The sequence below is a fragment of the Rhinolophus ferrumequinum genome, chromosome 18 (assembly GCF_004115265.2).
Source record: "Rhinolophus ferrumequinum isolate MPI-CBG mRhiFer1 chromosome 18, mRhiFer1_v1.p, whole genome shotgun sequence".
Lineage (NCBI taxonomy): Eukaryota > Metazoa > Chordata > Mammalia > Chiroptera > Rhinolophidae > Rhinolophus > Rhinolophus ferrumequinum.
Genome location: NC_046301.1, coordinates 43,835,659 through 43,851,900, shown reverse-complemented (window position 1 = coordinate 43,851,900; position 16,242 = coordinate 43,835,659). Strand labels below are relative to the sequence as shown.

The following is a 16,242-nucleotide window of genomic DNA, read 5'->3' as shown; positions in this document are numbered from 1 at the left end:
GCCACCCCCTGGGGTGAGCCACCCCAGAGAATACAAGTCCATGGACAAGGGTAATTTTCCCAATGGAAAGCTGGGATGTCCCCAGCTTTGAAGGCATCAGATTTTTCTTTTCCTCCAAGGAGCTGAGAGGCAGAAGCGTTCCTGAGAACATAACTAGGAACTCAGTGGGTAACCCATGGTCGTCCAACTCCCACCCCACCTCGAAGATTTTTGTTGAGTAGCCACCACCATCTAAAACCTCATATTCTCGAATTCTTCTTATTTGCAGCTTTGTGGTCATGTACTGTTTCCATTCGCTCCTTAGTAAGATTGCTCAAAAGCCCTTCTTCTAGCCATCTGCATGTTTCCCCCGAACGGAATAAGGAGTATTTTCACACAGAGGTCGGGGCACAGGAGCGCTGTGCCCCTGGTGGCCAGCAGGGGTGGTGACAGGGATTGCCCGGATTCCAGATCCCAACCAAGCAGCCCTGATCAAGATAGGGAGTGAGGCTTCCAGGCCAAAGACTAGAGGCTGGCCTCTTTGTGCCTGGGCATGGCCCTGTCAGAGACTTATGTGCGAGTCAGAGAAAGCCTCATCACACTGCGCCCCAACCCTGGCCCACCTCTGTTCTAGTGGAGGGCTGTGAAAGTGACCAGTTGTTGAAAATAGTAAAGATGGGGTAGATGGCAAAGAGAGCGGTGAAGTTTCAAGAGAGCTGGGATGTAGGCAGAAGCTGAGGAGGCCAGACCTATTCCTGGTCTCTGAATGACTGATGGGGGAGTGATTGATTATGTCCTCAGGGCCGTCCCAGGAACTGGTGTGACCGAGGGGCTCTGAGATTCACTTGGATCGTTCCTCTTCCTCTGGAGACCTTATTCCTCTCTGCACAAAGAGGAGGTTTTCTAAAAGGAACCTCTTGGAATAGATTTAGGATTACGACCTATTTTTAAAACCCCATGGCACCTTTTAGAAAGTCATTTTCTCCTAGTTGTTAAGATTTTGCCGGTATGATTTCTAGTCTTTGGTACACACAGAGGCCTCCTACTTTCCCTATGTTTATTGTTCCAGGACACCAGGGGATCCAATCAAAGCCAGGAAAAGGCAGCTTACAACCTCCTCATCTATAGCAGGCAAATTCTGGACTAGCAAAAGGGGATCAGGAGTGACTGGCCATAAGCTACTGGCTTCATTCATCAGAATCCACCTTGCTATTCCTTTTCATGTATTTGTGAATAATACATAGATACATACACACTTAAACACACTCACCACCACCACAACCACCACATAAAAACATGTCGCTTTTTGCCCCCTAGTTCTCACAAAGTATCTCCTCATTTGTACCTAACCACACAGTTCACTGAGTACAATTTTGCAAAGAGTCATACCTTTCAGTATGCCACTCCCGAGGTGTGTGTGTGTGCGGGGGAGGGTGGGGGGAGGGTGGGGGGAGGGTGGGGGGAGAGGTGGAAGGCATCCTTTTTCATCCCCAAACACCTTAGGGGTTGCTTGGAAGGAGCGAGGCCTCTACCTACCTCTTTCACATTTTTATACCTGATTTTGCTCCTGGCCTTTCCTTGCAAGGCCTCCATAGATTCCTTCTCATGATAGTCCTAGCTAGGCCTTTCCTCCACCATCTCCTCACTTCATCCCTAAGTTTCAGGGTTGAGTTTCCTCTCCCCATATTTACAAACCCAGGCAGGTTGGGTTGCTGGTATGATGCTATCTGAGACAACCTTATCTAACTACAAAGTGTGAATCAGAGATTACACCACACAGGGCTGGTGCCAGCTAGGCGGGCTGCCATATTGCCAAGTAACCCAGTGGTTGAACCAGGTTGGGTTGAGTAATATGCACCAATGGGAAGTGAGTTTATTAATCATGCAGCATAGTACACTGTTGACGAAAGTGCAATTCTGAAGGCCTGGTTTGATTGGAGAAGGTGCAGGTGGGGCTGGATGCTAACTAAGAAGACACCCAGTGACTCTATTTTCCGCTGATAATATTCACTTGAAAACACATAGAGATTTGGAAAGAACCAGCTAGTTTAGCAACGAGATGGATTATATGCTCAATCATTAGGACTTTTCAGCCATCTTTCGAGTCCCTTTGTTAAAAAGAAAGCTCCCTCCTTGTGGTTGTACATGAAGTTGTAGTTTGGAATTTTTCAAGTTTCCTGAGGTGAGAGAAGAGAATTCAAGATGGCAGCCTGTGACCTAGAATTGTGTGGGTGAGAAACTTTAAGATTCCATACTACATTCTCCGTATTGACCTCTCACTTCAAAAACATTCTTTCCTAAGGCCACAGCCCACCTCCTCCACCCAAGTCTGCCCTCAACTTCTTGATAACTACAGCCAACCAGAAATACTGCCCACATTTTTCGGTGATAGGCCTGCATTGATTGGGGCAGCAAGAGCAGTTTCTGAATGGGGATGCTAGACATTTCTGTATGGCCTGGTCAGCATCACAGGCACGGAGCCAACATCCCCCAGTCATGTGTGGCACTACGTTTACGTAGCTCCATATCATACACCAAGTCCCTCAACTTTGCTAAGGCAGATAATATGCGGAAACACATGAAGAGAAACCCAGGTAAGTGTTTTAGAGGGGAGACAGGAAGAAAGGGAGAGGGGCAGGGCTGACTTGTCCAAAGACTGCTCTAGGACAAGCCTCACAGGGATAAAGGATTCTAAAGACTACAGGAAATAAGGTGAGGGGATAGGATGGAGACAGGGAGGACATGGAAGGTATATATCTCTTCAAGAGAAAGCTCTAGGACTGGCAAATAAAACTCAGTTAGGGACAGGGGAGGTTCTGGGGAAGAAAGCTCAGGGAGGGGAAGCATTACTTTCACGGGAGACAAAAGTTGTACAATATGAGGGGTTAATGTTGTATAAAACATTCCTTGTATGTTCTCCCAACCCAAATGGTCTTTCTTCTCTTAAAAGCGTCAGATCCCTGGGTAGTTCACAAAAGCAGTTTTTCAACCAGGACCACCTTTCCCAGGCAGCTACAGATAGTGAGCCCTGGAGACTCCTGTCCAAGTGCGATTACAGTTATAGAAATTTAAACCTGATTTTCCCCAATTATCTGACCGCAAAAGAGCTTCCAATCTCTCTGGTTATCTCGCCAACCCTGAAGAACCCCTCTCAAGTCTCCACCTGTTTTTCAGGCTTCAAAAGCTTTAGCAAGAACACCACTCACAGAAACCCACGAGAGTCCTGTTCCGGTGCTCCCTGCGACTGTCAGAGAAATAGCTCATAAACCAGTAGATCCCCTCTTTCCAACCCTCAGATACCCATTGCAAACCAGAGAGAAGGGATCTAGAAGGTGCCAGTCACTAGCCCTGAATTCCGTGAGTTTACCTAATCTGTTCACCTAACCTCTCCAGTAGTTTGAGGAACCCAAAAGGTGGGGAGGAGAATCCTATGCTCTTAGAACCACAGCGAACACTCAATACTGGATTGGAAACACCAGAACCCACACAAAATTCTGACCAACCTTCAATATCAACAAATTCCACGTTTCCACACAGTTTTCAGAGCAATAACGGCAAAACCAGGCATAAGAACCTATCAAACCGACCACCAGTCAAAAACAAAGCAAGACAAAGAACAGGCCAAACCAAAACTTTATGCTATGAAAACAAGAAATAAAATAATGAGATTTATAGGCCAGCTGATTGTCAGCAAACACAATATATTTACTGTATTAGCATTTGCTCACAGTGCAAATGGTACAACATTACACCAGTTCAATATTTCGGTTTTTAAAAATGCTGTTTTCATTAACTATATTATATTGGCATAACAATGTGACAAAGGAGCAGATGAAATGTTGGTGAAGAATTTCACCTTTTCACAATATCAAGCATATTTTTTTAACCTTAGTATAAGGTACTATAAATCCAAGAAATAAAAACATCCACAAAATATATTACATCTGGTTTGTCTTTTTCTGAGTACTCAACTTTATACAAAAGTCTTTCAAAAAATATCATTCCCCATAGGTTTTCCTGTTTAAAACCTGATTTTTTTTCTCTCAGTTCACATAAGTTAGAGTGCATTTTCTTTTGTTGTTTTTTTTCAAACATGCAGACATATAAAAAAATCTGGATAGCACAACCTTTTGGCAACAAAGTTATTTTTCTCTTAGTTTAGCTTAAATGTCTGAGAACAGTTTTATTAAAACAAAGGAAAACTCAGAGTTATCATGCAGTGACATGCATAAGCCAGAAGGAGCAAGGAAAAAATATTAAAGGATATCTGATTCCTCCTTCCAGCTTTGAAGTGACCAAAATTTTTGTTTTTAATAATCATCACATTATAAAAAGTATTCAGCAAAATACTGTCTCTGCAAAGAAAGATTTTACCCTTCAGCTGAAAAAATATGGGCCTTCCTGGCAAACTTCATCCTCTTCTCTCTCCTTCTACAAAATGTCCAAGTACCTGGAAACCCACAATCCCCCTGCTCTTTGATTTTTTTTCCCCTTTCACTAGACTCCTTTTAGTATTATTTATCCACCACCAAAGAAACAAAAACAAAAACGAAAAACAGTGCTTTTTCTCTTAAAAAAAAGAAAAGTGGGAAACGCATAAAGTGACTAAAAACAGACATTCTGTAAACTCCAGACCTTTGTTCCTTCTCTCTGGGCAGCTTACTGACCACAGGAGAAATTACTCGAATAGGAAGCAATACATTCAGTCAGGACTGTGCTGGAAGCTGTGTCAGAGAGCAACCTTCCCTACTACTCCATTTCAAGAGTTACCCCTGTGTGGAGAAGGGCTGGGGAGGAGGGGGTGCCTGAGAAGAGGTGAGGTAGGGTGGGTTAGACTGGGGTGTGGAGAAGATGTCTCATTCATTAACGTGGATTAAAGCAAAACAAAAAAAAATCCCGTATCATTGAGGAAAATTTGGACAGGGATGGGTATACGTGTATGTGTGTATGTACATATACATACATAGAGCTATATATACTCATATACATACACGCATATGTAGACAATAATCTCATCAGTTCAAATTTTCATAAAAAATAAACCATTTAAAGCTGTAAATGCTAACAAATTCTCTTTATTCCTGTGCACTGCACTGGATAGCCAAGTACCTTAAAGAGATTTTATTTTGCTAGGAATACATATTGTGTATATGTTATATATATATGTATATGTGTGTGTACACATACACACACACATACACACACACACACACTCCATATACATAGATTTGAATTCTACCTCTTAATGACCAAAGGCAAAAAAAGAGCCTGCTTTTCCACCAATGGTGGGAAGGAGAAATGGGTATGTGAATGAAAAAACAAAAAGATGGTGAAATGGGGTGGCTGGTTGAGGCCTGCCTTTCTGGGAAAAGATTTTGAAACAGATGGGAGAAGGCTTAGAAGGGAGAAGGGAGAAGAGCGGGGTAGGGGTAGGGCAAAGGGCAAACTCAGGACAGAGATTTTAAAAAGTGGGAAATATATTTTTTAAAAGGCAAGTTCAGTGATGGCTGCTCCTTCTCCCAGCAAATCAAACTGCCCTGAGGCCTAACAGCGAAGCGCTCGGAAAAGGAGGGGTTCTGAGGGGCTAAACCCTAAGCGGCGGTATCTGCACCGCCGCAGTGGCATCCGAAGCATTTCTGTAAGAAACATTATTTCCAAGCAGATGGAAGACCCGTCTCGTCTGGCCACGTGCATGCCCCCAGCCTAGGACAGTCCCCTAGTGGCCTGGAGACCCGATGTGGGGAAGAGTTTGGGGTGGACACAGCCCAGTTCAGCTCGAGTCTCACACACACTCGTGTGCCCGCGCGCGTGCGCGCGCTCGCGCGCACACACACACACACACACACACACACACACACACACGCGAGCACGCACACTCACGCGCAACCCCGCACGCAGGCGCGTGCGTGCGGCGGGCAGCAAGCTCTGCGCTTTGGTGCGCTCCTTACCCTCTCCCCCTTTCGAATCTTGGAGGGGGGACAAAGGGAAACGTGGGGGGACCCGTGAGGTGCTTGGGTTGGGCAAGGCTTGGGCGGGCCCCGCGTTCAGTCCCCCGCAGGTCCTTGGCGCGGCCCAGAGGCCCCTGGATCAAGACGATCCAAACTGAACAAAGTGGGCTAGACGCCACCTTTTCCGCCCCCACGCCTTGGCTAAAGGAGTGTGGGGGGGCAGCGAGGGGAAGGCGCCTTCTGCCCTGGCCCCCGACCGTTGGCCGGCGTGAAAGGGTGGAAACAGGGGGCATCGAAGGGGAATAAGGGACCTTACGTCCATGGAGAGACCAGGGTGCGGCCCCTGCGCCTCCGTGGCTAGCTTTCCCGCTGCTTTCAGGCTGAGCAGCAGAGAGACACTGGAGGGGAAAAGTGGGGATCTGGGGCACGAGCCTCAGGCACAGGTAGTGACCACAGGGGCCAGGGACACGGGGGGCGCTGAGGACGCAGAAGGCGCACTCCCCTTCTCCGCTTTCTTCTCCTTTTGCTTGAGGTGGATCTTGGCGTGGCGCTTGCGCTCGTCGCTGCGCGCAAACTTGCGCCCACAGAACTCGCAGGCAAAGGGCTTCTCGCCCGTATGCGTGCGGATATGAGTGGTCAGGTGGTCGCTACGGCTGAAGCTCCGCATGCAGATCCGGCACTGGAAGGGCTTGTGGCCCGTGTGGATGCGCAGGTGTCGGGTCAGCTCGTCCGAACGGCTGAAACGGCGGTCGCAGCCCTCCGCTGGGCACGCGTGGGGCCGCTCATGGAGCGGGGTCTTGCTGGGTCGGTTGGGGTACTTGCGGGGCCGGATGGGCTTTAGCGTGAGCGGCGGCTGGGGCAGGCTACTGAAGCCTGGGTGGATCTGCTTGTCTTTGAATGCCTTGATGGTCTCCAGGGGCGTAATAGGGGGCGGGTTGACCCGGATGGGGTCCATGGCCTGGAAGGGCTTGTGCTCCGGAATTGAGCCCATGTCGTTGGGGTGGTGGTATAAGTTGTAGTCAGGAATCATGGGGAAGAGATTGCTGTCCAAGGCCGGTTTGGCCGATTGATAATCCTGGGGGGAATAGGCGAGCCCGGGGTTGCCCTGGGGGTCGTGGAAAGACACAGGCTCCGAGTAGAGATCACTGCAGTTAGAATAGGGGGGCAACGCCGGATACATGGCCTCCACGTCGCCCTGTGGAGGCTGCACCATGCTGGCCGTAGAGGTCTGGGTGCTGAGTGCCCCTGAGGCCGGGGGCACCCCCAAGATGCCGGCGCTCATGAGGCTAATGATGTTGTCCTGGCACCAGTTGGAAGGGGAATCGAAGGCGAACTTTCCCAAGTAGGTCACAGTCTTGTTGCCGGGGGCTGGCTGGAAGGAGCCGGAATAAGAGAGTTCCGGGTTGGGCTTCTCGTTGGTCAGACCGATGTCCATCACATTCTCTGCGGAGAGCGGGGGAGAGAGGGGAGGGGTGAGTGAAGCCAAGAGGGCTCCAGGGCCGGGGCGCCCAGGTCCTGGCCCAGGTGTGAAGGGTGAGGCCTGCTGGAGTGCACAGCGCATGGGGTAAAAGGAAAGCTGCGCGCGGCGCAAAGCGGGCGGTGCCGAGCTCCCGGGCGCAACCTGGATACAGCAAAATACTACGGATCGGGGTGTGGAGTGGCTGCTGCACACACACCGCACACGCCGCGCACACACTCACGTACCACACACACACACGCGCGCGCGCGCGCGCGTGAGAAGCATTGTTGTTTCCGAGGTGGGGCGGGCAGGTAGCTGCAGCTACAGGTAGTTTTAGACCCGGAGCGCGCCGGGCTCTCGCTCTTTAGCGCACATAACTCGGCCTCTTCCCCTAGCCCTGTCCGCGCCGGGACGCCGCGCCTTTCCTGCCGCGACGAAGCCCTCCTTGTGCACTGCGCCCGGGTCGATGACCCCTAGCGCTCCGACGCTTTGTCCTCGGCGTGTAGAGGGGTGCTGCCCGCAAAGGGAGCTCTCCCGCTGCCTCCCCCCCACCCCGGCCCAGCCTCCTCCCGGCCTGAAGAAGCTTTCGGCTTTTGCTGGAGGGGGAAAGCTCAGCCTCTGCTAGCAAGGGTGGAGGGCGGCGGAAAACCGGCCCGTGTCTCCACGGCGGGAGTGGCCGCTCTTCCCAAGCTCCTCGGCCCAGGGGTCGCCCCCATGTCAGTCCCCGCGCGGGTGGACTCCCTCCCGCTCCCCGCCGTCCCCACACCCCCACGGGTTTGCTGAACGCCCCGGAAAGGCAGCGTCGCAGTACCTCTCCCACCGCGGGGACTCCACGCCGCACACGGCTCCATCCCGGGTGGGGGGCTGAGGGAGTAAGGGGGGAGAGCGCGGGTGAAAGGAACGCTCGGCTCCTCCCGGGAAAGGGGGCGACGGCACCACGCCTTGCGCGCAGCCCGGCGATCGCGCCCCCTGAGTGGAGAACCCCAGAGCCGCTGGCACCTACCTCCCTCCGGTTGGCGGCTGCCCCCACCCGGGAGAACAGAAGCCTCAACCGTGGCGTCGCCAACCGAGCCTTCCCGATCGGGAAGGGCGGGGGGAGTGGGTGGGAAAAGCAACTCGCCCCCCGGAAAATTCCCAACGCGTCCCCATCTCTCCATCCATCCATCCATCCATCCATCCATCCATCCATCCATCCATCCATCCATCCATCGCTAGCTCGTTCCCTCCTCCTCTTTCTCTCTTTCCTTCCTCGCCGCCTCGCCGCCTCCCGGCCGCCCTTACCTGTAGCCATCTGATTGTAATGGGCTACGGAATCGCTGCTGCCGGAGAAGAGGTTGAGCGCGCTGGGAATCTCCTCGGGGTACAGATTGTCAGGCAGTTGGTTTAGCAAACTGCTCATGGTCACCGGCAGCTTCTCGGCGAGTTTGCCGGTCATAGCACTCCCGAGCTGCTGCCGCCGCCGCCACCGCCGCCGCCGCCGCCGCTGGCTCCTAACGCAGCTTCCAGGCAAGCGGCATCAGAGAGGCGATCCGTGGTGCAGGGGAAAAGCATGCGAGAGGGAAAGTTCGGGGGGAGGAGGGAGGAAAGAGGGGAAGGGGTGGGTTAGGGGAGGGGATCTTCTCTTTTTGGGGGGTGGGTGGGAGAGAGGGTAAAGGGGGTAATCCTCTTGGTTGCCTCCGCGGGTTCCGTAAGAGGCTGGGTCGGGGGGGCGTGTGCGGGGGGTGGGCTGGGGGCTGGGCTGGGGGGTCGCGGCCCGAGGGGGTCGGACGCGGCCTCAGTATTGATCTCACAAACAGACGCGCGCCGGCGGCCCCCCCGCCCCCCGATCCGCCACCGCCACCGCCGCCACTGCCGCCGCTGCCTCAGCCGCTGCTGCTGCCGCTGCTACCACAACCGCCAGCCTCGCTGCTTCCTAGCAAGCTCACTGCTGCCCAAAAGCTCCCAGCCAGGGAACTCCACCAGCCTATTTATCTGAGCCCCGGGAAAGCTCCGTGACGTAGCTGCCCATATATGGACAGACAAAGCCTAGCCGAAGGGGCGCGACGTCACAATGGAAGCTCCTCACAATGGAACATTAGAAAGCAGGAAGCGGGCCGCAGCCAGCGAGCGACGTCCGCACCGCTCGCGGATCTCGAAAAAAGAGAAAGAGAAATAGAAGAGAAGAAAGACGAACAATTCGAGAGGAGAGTGGAAAGAGGGATGCAGCAAAGCGTAAAGCGCGCTGCGCGCGTTTGAAAAAGCCGTAACCGCCGCTGTGTTGATTTTGGGTCGTGCACTAGGAGGACGCTCTGGGAGAGCATGGGGCTAGCGGGGGTGGGTGGGTGAGTAGAGTTGTTTGCAAGTGGCCTCCAATACCCCTAGCAGGAAGAAAGAGAAATTAAAACACCGGGCGACATCCTTTTGCAGCCTGGGAACTTCGGGGGAACCCGGAAGGCGTGATCTCCGACCCTGCTCCCGCGCTCTTCTCGCGTCCTGGACCCTGCCTGAGACTGGGAGAAAGGGAGCGTGTCCCTTCGAGGAGGATTCTGCGTGTCAGGGATCCCTGGTCCAGTATCTCGAGAACTTTTGTTCCTGCCTCACTCTGATTCACCGCCCACACCTGTGCGGCTCCCCGGACCCCTGACCCTGCGCTGACTCCAGGTTGAGCGCGGTGGCGGGGAAATTCGTAGCTGCAGAACCGCTGCGCGGGAGGCGAGCACCCCGCACATTTGGTGTTGTGGATGTGCGGTTTTGTTGGTAAAGAAGAAAGCATGAAGTTGAGCAGATAGGAAACACGTGCACCAAATCCCCGATAAATCCCCTAACGGTTGCAAAGCACCTCTCTTGGCCCCGGGATGGCAGGAGGGCCCAGCAGGCCCAATCGCAGCCGCGGTCTATTGCTGCCTGCGAAGGGCCCGCCACTGAGTTGCAGCAGGAGCATGTCGAACCCACAGTCTCTAACACCACGGCGGCCTCCCCTAGTTTCTACCCTCCCCCTCGCCTTCTACAGGGCTGTCCCCATTGCTGCCTGCCGGCACCCTGCAGTCAAGGGCCGCCTGTTTGCCGACCCGGGGCGCTGTCACCTCCCGGAGCAGCAGCAGATTCTGGGGGCGGCTGATATGTTCCCCGAGGCCTGCTCCTGGAGCTCGCGTGGCTGGGCCCGGGAGAGGGGGAGGAGAGGAAGGGAGCGCGGGGGAGCGACCCCAAATCACACCGGCTTGGCGTGGGAAGATTCCCTCCTCGGTGGCCATGTGGGCGCGGTGAATCCCGCGTCCCCCGCTGGGGAATCGGGTTGGGGGAACGTGTATTTTTCAGGGGGAGTGAGAGTGTTGACAAGGAGGAAAAGAGGATCCCCGGGCCTCAAGCCGTGGGAGGGCCACGCGGGCCGGGGAGGCGTGGGAGGAACTCCCGAGCTGCACATCGCGGTGGGGGTGGATGACAACCTCACTCTCCTCCTCTCCACTTCACTCGGTGTTGAACTGGGGGTGGGAGGGCCCAGTCTCCCCCGGATCTTCTCTGGTTCTCAGCAAAGGAGGGATTCCCGCCGCCCGCGAGCCCCTTCTCCCCCGCCCCTGCCGCCGCTCCAGCCTGGCTCCCCACACCTATACCGGGGAGGCACTGAGCCCCCGGGCTCTCCTCCGCCCGCGCGGCGCGGAGAACGAGAGAGCTCTGCAGCGGTCCCAGCTCCGGCCGGAATCAGGGCGTGCAGCGTCTCCCGCCCCCGGCTCCCTCCCTGGGGGGGGGCGGCGAGCGGCCGGCCCGGGGGCGTGGGCGGCAGTGTGAGCCCGGCTGGGCGGGGGAGGGGCCCTGGCGGCTGCTGGGAGGGTCGCGGGGCGGCGGGCCAAGCCGGGAAGAGCCATACAAGGAGCGGATCCGGTGACGCGCCGGCCGCGCCCCTTCTCCTTCTCGATTTGGCTGCAGATTCCGGTCCCCGGATTTGCATATTTTGGCATCCAGTGGAAAAGGAAAGAAGAACGGAACCCACAGCCTTTAAAGGAACCGCACAGGCTGTATCGTCACCTAGGGAGGCGGTCTGGGGGGGCGTGAAATAGCCAGCGGCTCTGGCCGCTGGCCCTTGAACATGGCAGTAGGGGAGAGGCGGGGAGCGGCGGTGACCAGCTAGGTTCGGCCCCGCCAGTCTCAGTTCTGCTCTCTCTGCGTCGCCCCCTGCTGCGCGTGCACCCGGAGGTGGCGAGGGTCTCCACAGGTTCTTGACCAGGCCGGGAGGACGCCATGAAGTCCGCAGCCTTGGGCAAGCCACAGGCCCCAATATTGACTGCAGTGCCCATGTTTCCCCGCGTGAGGCACACAGCTCAGCCTGCGGGGGTGGCGGGAAGGAAGCAAGATTTCCAAACCGACCAGTTCAACTCCGGAGGACTCTACCAGGATGCACTCAGTCCCCACCTGTTGAGACCTCTCCCCAGGAGAGGGGGAGAGTGAGGAGTTAGAACCCCCAGTTTTGTTCGATAGGGGCCCGTGTTAGGAAAGGCAGAGGCAGAGGGAGCGTTCGGAATCCTTGAGAGCTTTCGGGGCCCCAGAGACGGTGGAGGGGTGTAGTCCCTCTAGAAAGGGCCCCAAACACTTTTAGGCTAGCTGGACTTGTTGCGCGCAAGGGGAAGCGCGAAGTAGGGCTTGCCGTCTTGGTCTTGTTCCACTGCCTGCTTACATATTGGTGAGATTGGATGGGGTTTTTTTTGAAGGGTAAATGCCTTCCCCCTGCTTCCTACTAGTTCTTGACATAAAATGGGAGCCTTCGATGCAATTAAATTAGTATTCATTAAAACTTCCATATGAACTGGGACACATTTCTTTCTTAGCTGCTGTTTCCTTGTCTGTAAATTGGCCTAATAATAGTACCTATCCCTTAGGAAGAATTAACTCAGCTAATCCCCATAGAGTACTTAAGTTAGACCCCTAGCAAGCGCTGAATAAAAGGCAATTATTACTGTTAAACTGTATTCTCCTCCACCCTACCGTGTAACAGAAAAGCTCTTTCCCCTTACGTGTCTTAGGAGTAAGTGTAAGTGACACAGGGAGTAAAAGGGCCAGGTATGGAACTCCATCTCATATCAGTGTGATCATATACTAGAAGTATTCATGTTTGTTATTTAGGGGGCAAATGAAAGTCCAATTTACCCGGCACCTGCACCGACGACGTAGAGGTGATTAAGGAATGGTCTTCACTCTGCAAGAGCCCATGCAAGGACTGAAGCCTCAATAGCTGGTGGTGACATAAGGCAGGGTACAAAGGAGTCACTGAGTTGTTCTTCAACACTCTGGAGCATCCTTCCGGACTTTCTGGAGGGTAGCTGCGGTTTTGGGGGTGGGACAGGGCATTCTGGAGTCCTTCCTTCCCTCCTCTGCCACGGAAGGAGCCATGCTGGGGAAAGCCTGCCTCTGCAAGCATAGGTCCTCACTGCTTGGCTCTGTTCAGGTTGCAGCCCACACAGGTGTCCCCTGGCATCCTGGATGATGGTGGCAGATGGGGGCCAGGGTTCTGTGGCAGGAGGGGACAACCTGAATATGGAGTGGGGTGGGATGTTCGAAGTAGCTGCTTATAGACTAATAGTGTTCTCCCTTCTCATTGCCTAGCCTTGAATTCAGCATAGAAAAAAAGTTCCTCTCCTTCTCCCTCCGTCTTTCCTCTCTCCTTCCTTGGACAGGGACTGAGGGTGATTGTCTGTTTTATTGGCCAGCTCAGGTGAGATTGCCAAGGGCCGAATTACTTAAACTCCAAGCTCCGGACCTGTTGGGGAGTGAGTAGGCACTGATTCAGGGGTCCTCACCCTGGAGACGGTGAAAGGGAGGCCCAGCAACTCTGTAGCAGGGCCAAGGCTACCCAGCCCCCCCCCCCCCCCCGTTGCTCTCTCCCTTGAATCCAGCTGTACTTATGACCAATGCGACTGCTTGTGGGGGCAGTGGGTGTGTTTGTCTTGGCAAAAGGATAAAGGAAGGAGGAGATGTGGCCCCAGACGTGCACCACAGAAAAAGGCCAGCGTGCCGCTCTGTCTTGCTCCTTAATTCTGCACATACCTCTGCCCTCTGAACTTCAGCTCCCCTTTTAGCTAAAGATGTCCAGGCCTTCTCTGCTGTCTTACAGGAAAGAAAACACCAATTAATTCAGCGGTATTAGTGGTCTAATTAATACATTGCCCTTCTCAGAGGCATTTTAAAAGAAAATGCTTAGCGAGGGTAACATGTAATCCAAAGGAATTAAGCCCAGTGCTTAGCAGGATGTCTGGAAAATGGGAGGTGATCACAAGTGCTGGTGCAATGAGGTCTGGTTGTGGGATATCAGGCCCAGTGACAAAGAATGAGAGGTTTGGAGCACAGAGTGTCTGGGGTTCCTCACACCAGGCACCTGGTGGGATTGCTCCTGAATGACAGTTCTCCCAAGGGTCTTCAGTTGCTTTCCATTTTGGGGTGCCATACAGGAGACGGGGAGGTCATTAGTGGAATCTCCCTGGCCAGCCCTCCCTGGAGCTCTAGAGGTCACTGCCATTTTTTTTTTTTTTTTTTTTTTGTAATGACAGCTTGCTCTGAGGCTAGGTGAGTTTTGCCTAGAAGTTTGTGGAAGGGACATTGTTGGCAGCCATGGTGACTTTTGAGGGTGGGGCTCCTGGCTCAGAGCAGGAGCTGAGTGTCGTGGGGGGGCTTTGGGAGGCTTCAAACTTGGAGAGCTTCTGCACCCACAAGAGATGGGATGATGGAGGCCGTGGGGACATACTTCATTTTCTTCATTCTTTACAACAATCTGATGAGGAAGCTTTTAGGGCTGCACCCTCAACATTTTTTTTTTTTAAATGAAGTATGTAAAGCATTGGAAAGAGTCTGAGTAGTTAGTTGGAGGATACCTGGCTGAGCTGAGATATGAACTCAGGGCCTTGTGACTCACAAGCTACTGTGTTTTTTTTTGTTTGTTTTTAAATAAATCTTTATTGGGGATACTGGGGGACAGCGCATCTCCCCAGAGCCTATCAGCTCCAAGTAGCCGTCTGTTAATTTAGTTGTGGAGCCCCAAGTCCAGTGGCCGCTTTCAATCTTTAGTTGCAGGGGGCGCAGCCCACCATCCCATGCGGGAATTGGACTGGCAACCTTGTTGTTGAGAGCTCCTGTTATAACCAACTGAGCCATCTGTCTGCCCCTCCGGAAGCTCAGCGGCAGCTCGTTGTCCTCAATCTAGTTGTGGAGGACAGCAGCTCACTGGCGCATTTGGGAATCGAACCGGCAACCCTGTTGTTCAGAGCTTGCGCTCCAACCAACTGAGCCATCCGGCCACCCCCAAAGCTGCTGTTCTTACTCTGGCCCTTTCTCCCCGTTATGGCTGTCAGGGGAAAGAAACGAAATGGCAGATGTGGCTCAGAGGAGGGCTAGGTATAAAATCTGTGAAGGCAATGAGTAGAAGAAAGGCTAGCCGCAGGGCTGCCTCCTAGCACTCCTGGGACCCAGCGTGGGGTAGGGAAGGCGCCCCTGTCCAGGGGAGAGTAAAGAGGTACAGCACTCAGGGAGGTCAGCAGGAGCAGTGTTTCTGCCAGGGCTCCCAGTAAGTGGAATGACAACTGCGTCACTTTAAGCTCTGGTCCCACTGCCCTAGGTTGTCTCAGAGGCCAGAGGACCCTCTCCCAGCCAATCACGCACTTTCACTTTAAACGTCTGGCTCATGCCTAAATTCAAGCTAACTCATTATAATAATATTGAATTGGGGTGTCTTTGACCATACTTGAAGCAATTTCGGGAGAGTCTGGTGACTAAAGGGAGAAAATCTTGTTGCCAAGTACATTTGCTGGGGTTGGAGTGGTCCTGGAGACGCCTCCTCAGATATAAGTCCGAGGCAGTGAGTAAAGTACCATGGTGTGGGAGGGTGGGGGTGGTTGTCTAGAGGATGAGCGTTCAGGGCCAGGCTGGGCTGGGGCAGGGAGGGAAGAGAGGTCTTAGGCAGAAGGTGAGACTTGGAAAAGCTAATAAAAGTATAAGCCCTGATCAGGAGTTCTGGATTCTGCCATAAATTATCTATGTGACCTTGAACCCAGGCCCTCTTGTTCCCCGGCTTCTGGTAAGGGCAAGACTGGATAATCTCCCTCTAAATTCCTCCCAGCTCTGTTAATCCATGCATTTTGGATTCCATTGCAGAGAAGGTTGGAAGGAGACATGTCTTAGTGTTCCTAACCAAGTTTGGGGTTCTGTAGGGCTTGGGCTGGGAACCTGGGGGGAGGGAGGAATGGGTCAGGGGATGAAGGCTTATAAAGGAACTTTTCTGTCTTAGCTCAGGGGTTCACAGAGAGTAAGTGGAGTCATGTGCTCAGAGGGCCTGTCATTGCCCCTGGGGGCCACTGTGGGACAGCCCCCTACTCAGCTGGGAAAGGATGGTGTCTCTGTAGAAAGGACGCTTGGGGGATGGGGCTTTTTGCAAAGAGGAACTTTATCATCTGAAATGAATCAGAAACAGTGTGAATATGGTGGGACAGAGGGGGAGGCAGTCAGGGGGAAGCAAAGAGGGAGTGAGAGAGAAAAGGAGGGAGAGAGATGAGAGAAAAATTATAAGAGAAGTTGCCGTCCCATAACCAGCCTCTTGCTGGGGACAGGCTTCACCCATAGGACAGGGGCTGGATCCAAGAGGCTGGCAGGTTCCTTTCCTCCTCTCCCTGTAAGAAAAACCTTTGGGGAACCAGAGGGAGCTGTGGTCTTTGGACCCTTGTCTCTTATCATCGCTCAGCCTCCAGACCCTCTTCAGCCTCAAACAAGCAAGCCCTTTTTGCGTCATCCATCAGGTTGAGGAGTCGGGGCAGACTTTAGGATTCTTTGTCGTGCTATGCAGTTAAAAATCTGGGATCCAGGGAAAAGCAGCTAACGACTCTTTGGGGTCCAGAATTTGAGCTT

At 53.5% G+C, this 16,242-nt stretch overlaps 1 protein-coding gene across 2 annotated transcripts; it reads right to left on the bottom strand.

Annotated features, from left to right (window-relative positions):
• Positions 1-3,660: 3,660 nt before the first annotated feature.
• On the bottom strand, positions 3,661-9,309 carry EGR3 (early growth response 3). 2 transcript variants are annotated; one of them, XM_033135390.1, is made up of 3 exons: positions 8,668-8,805; positions 8,198-8,250; positions 3,661-7,370 (listed from the first exon to the last, which is right to left on the bottom strand). In XM_033135390.1, exons 2-3 carry the CDS (start codon positions 8,235-8,237, stop codon positions 6,361-6,363), a joined length of 1,050 nt encoding a protein of 349 aa, XP_032991281.1. In that variant the 5' UTR covers positions 8,238-8,250; positions 8,668-8,805; the 3' UTR covers positions 3,661-6,360. The 2 variants fall into 2 exon arrangements, with proteins under 2 accessions (XP_032991281.1, XP_032991280.1); XM_033135389.1 differs by lacking the exon at positions 8,198-8,250 and having other exon boundaries at positions 8,668-9,309.
• Between the last annotated feature and the right edge of the window lie 6,933 nt (positions 9,310-16,242).